This window comes from Phytophthora infestans, genomic scaffold, assembly GCF_000142945.1.
Source record: "Phytophthora infestans T30-4 supercont1.35 genomic scaffold, whole genome shotgun sequence".
NCBI lineage: Eukaryota > Oomycota > Peronosporomycetes > Peronosporales > Peronosporaceae > Phytophthora > Phytophthora infestans.
The window spans coordinates 1,565,839-1,567,204 of NW_003303724.1; the positions used below are offsets into that span (position 1 = coordinate 1,565,839).

The window sequence follows — 1,366 nt, forward strand, 5'->3', positions numbered from 1 at the left end:
CGATGCGAATCGAAGACTAAGTATCTCCAGCAACAGGCTAGGAGGCCAGGATCTCCGGGTGTTGCATGACAACGTCTCAGACATGACGCAACGTCTAATCAACGACAACGGCAATCGATTGAGCTCTGAGGCTACACGCACAGACGGTGCGCACGACTCGACGCCTTACATGAATAAAAGCGACTAAAAGCAAAGCAGAGACTGAATGAAATTGAGAGGGACTTCGAGCGTTTCGAGAAGAAACAGTCATCCAAGGGGGGTTCAGTTGATGCAAATGATCGTCTTACTTCAGAAGAAAATCGATCGCAGAGCAGAAGACGAGGATCGCCGTCGGAGATCTGAAAGAGAAGCCAGACTCGAGAATGAAAAGAGAGAGAGAGAACAGAAAGAGAGGAGGTTCGTAAGCAGGAGGCAGAAGCTGCCTAGCGCCGCAGACTCGCCTCTGAGGAAACTACCCGATCGCTGCGCGAGGAACAACGACGCGAAGAAAAACTACGACAAGCACGAATCGACCAAGAATGGGAAGAGAACAAACGGCGGTTCGAGGAACGTCTAGCACTTGACCGCGAAGAAGCGAGGCAGTGTCACGAGCAAATGATGCTAGCGGTAACCAACCTTCAGAGAAAGTAAAAAGGGTGTAATAACTACAGCTCGAAATCAAAATTACGTTTTCAGTGTTATCGGTTGTCTTCTCTACCATATACAAACGTGGTGCGTATTTGGCTAACTGGAACGGTCCGGACTCGGTAGCTAGCTAGACGGAAGATATTGTCGAGGCGGACTTGGCATTTTTTCCTTGTCGTTAGCAAGGGTTGTAGTAGGTGTCTGTATATTTTTCTATCCCCATTCAGCGCTTTAACAAACGAATGTAATGACCGAAGACTTAAGCGTAGCTGCCCTTCTAACCGATGGTACCAGTCTTCCTAGGTCGCCCTCCTTAAGAGGTGTCATTATCCGACCAACCATCTCAGCGCCGCAAGAAAAAGCTCTGTCTACAATGCCGAAACCAGGGAGTTCCGGTCACATACACTGCGTGTAGCCATCCATTGTAGTAAGCTTTTTGGGCATCGCGTTGAGGAGGCTCCTGCACCTACATAACCGCGAATGTGTTATTTAGAATTAATACAGATACTCCGAACAAACTTCTAACTTAATCTAGATTTAATACATACCCGATAGTTCTTCCCATATAGGAACCCCCACGTGAAAGGTAGCGGCGGAGATCGTGCAGATGTTATGCGTCCCAAACAGCGCTGACGAGTGAGAGTAGGCCACACTATACTACCTGGAGAGAACCCAACAAGGCAGCGTCGTAGGGCTTCCTCTGCACTTGACAGCACACGGCTAAAGGCTTAATGCGGAACAC

The 1,366-nt window shown here is 48.7% G+C and overlaps 1 protein-coding gene across 1 annotated transcript; it reads left to right on the forward strand.

The window, feature by feature from the left end:
* Window positions 1-268: 268 nt before the first annotated feature.
* On the forward strand, window positions 269-630 carry PITG_15354 (uncharacterized protein; the record flags this gene model as incomplete). The annotated part of the gene is made up of 2 exons (XM_002898740.1): window positions 269-400; window positions 448-630. 2 exons carry the CDS (start codon window positions 269-271, stop codon window positions 628-630), a joined length of 315 nt encoding a protein of 104 aa, XP_002898786.1.
* Between the last annotated feature and the right edge of the window lie 736 nt (window positions 631-1,366).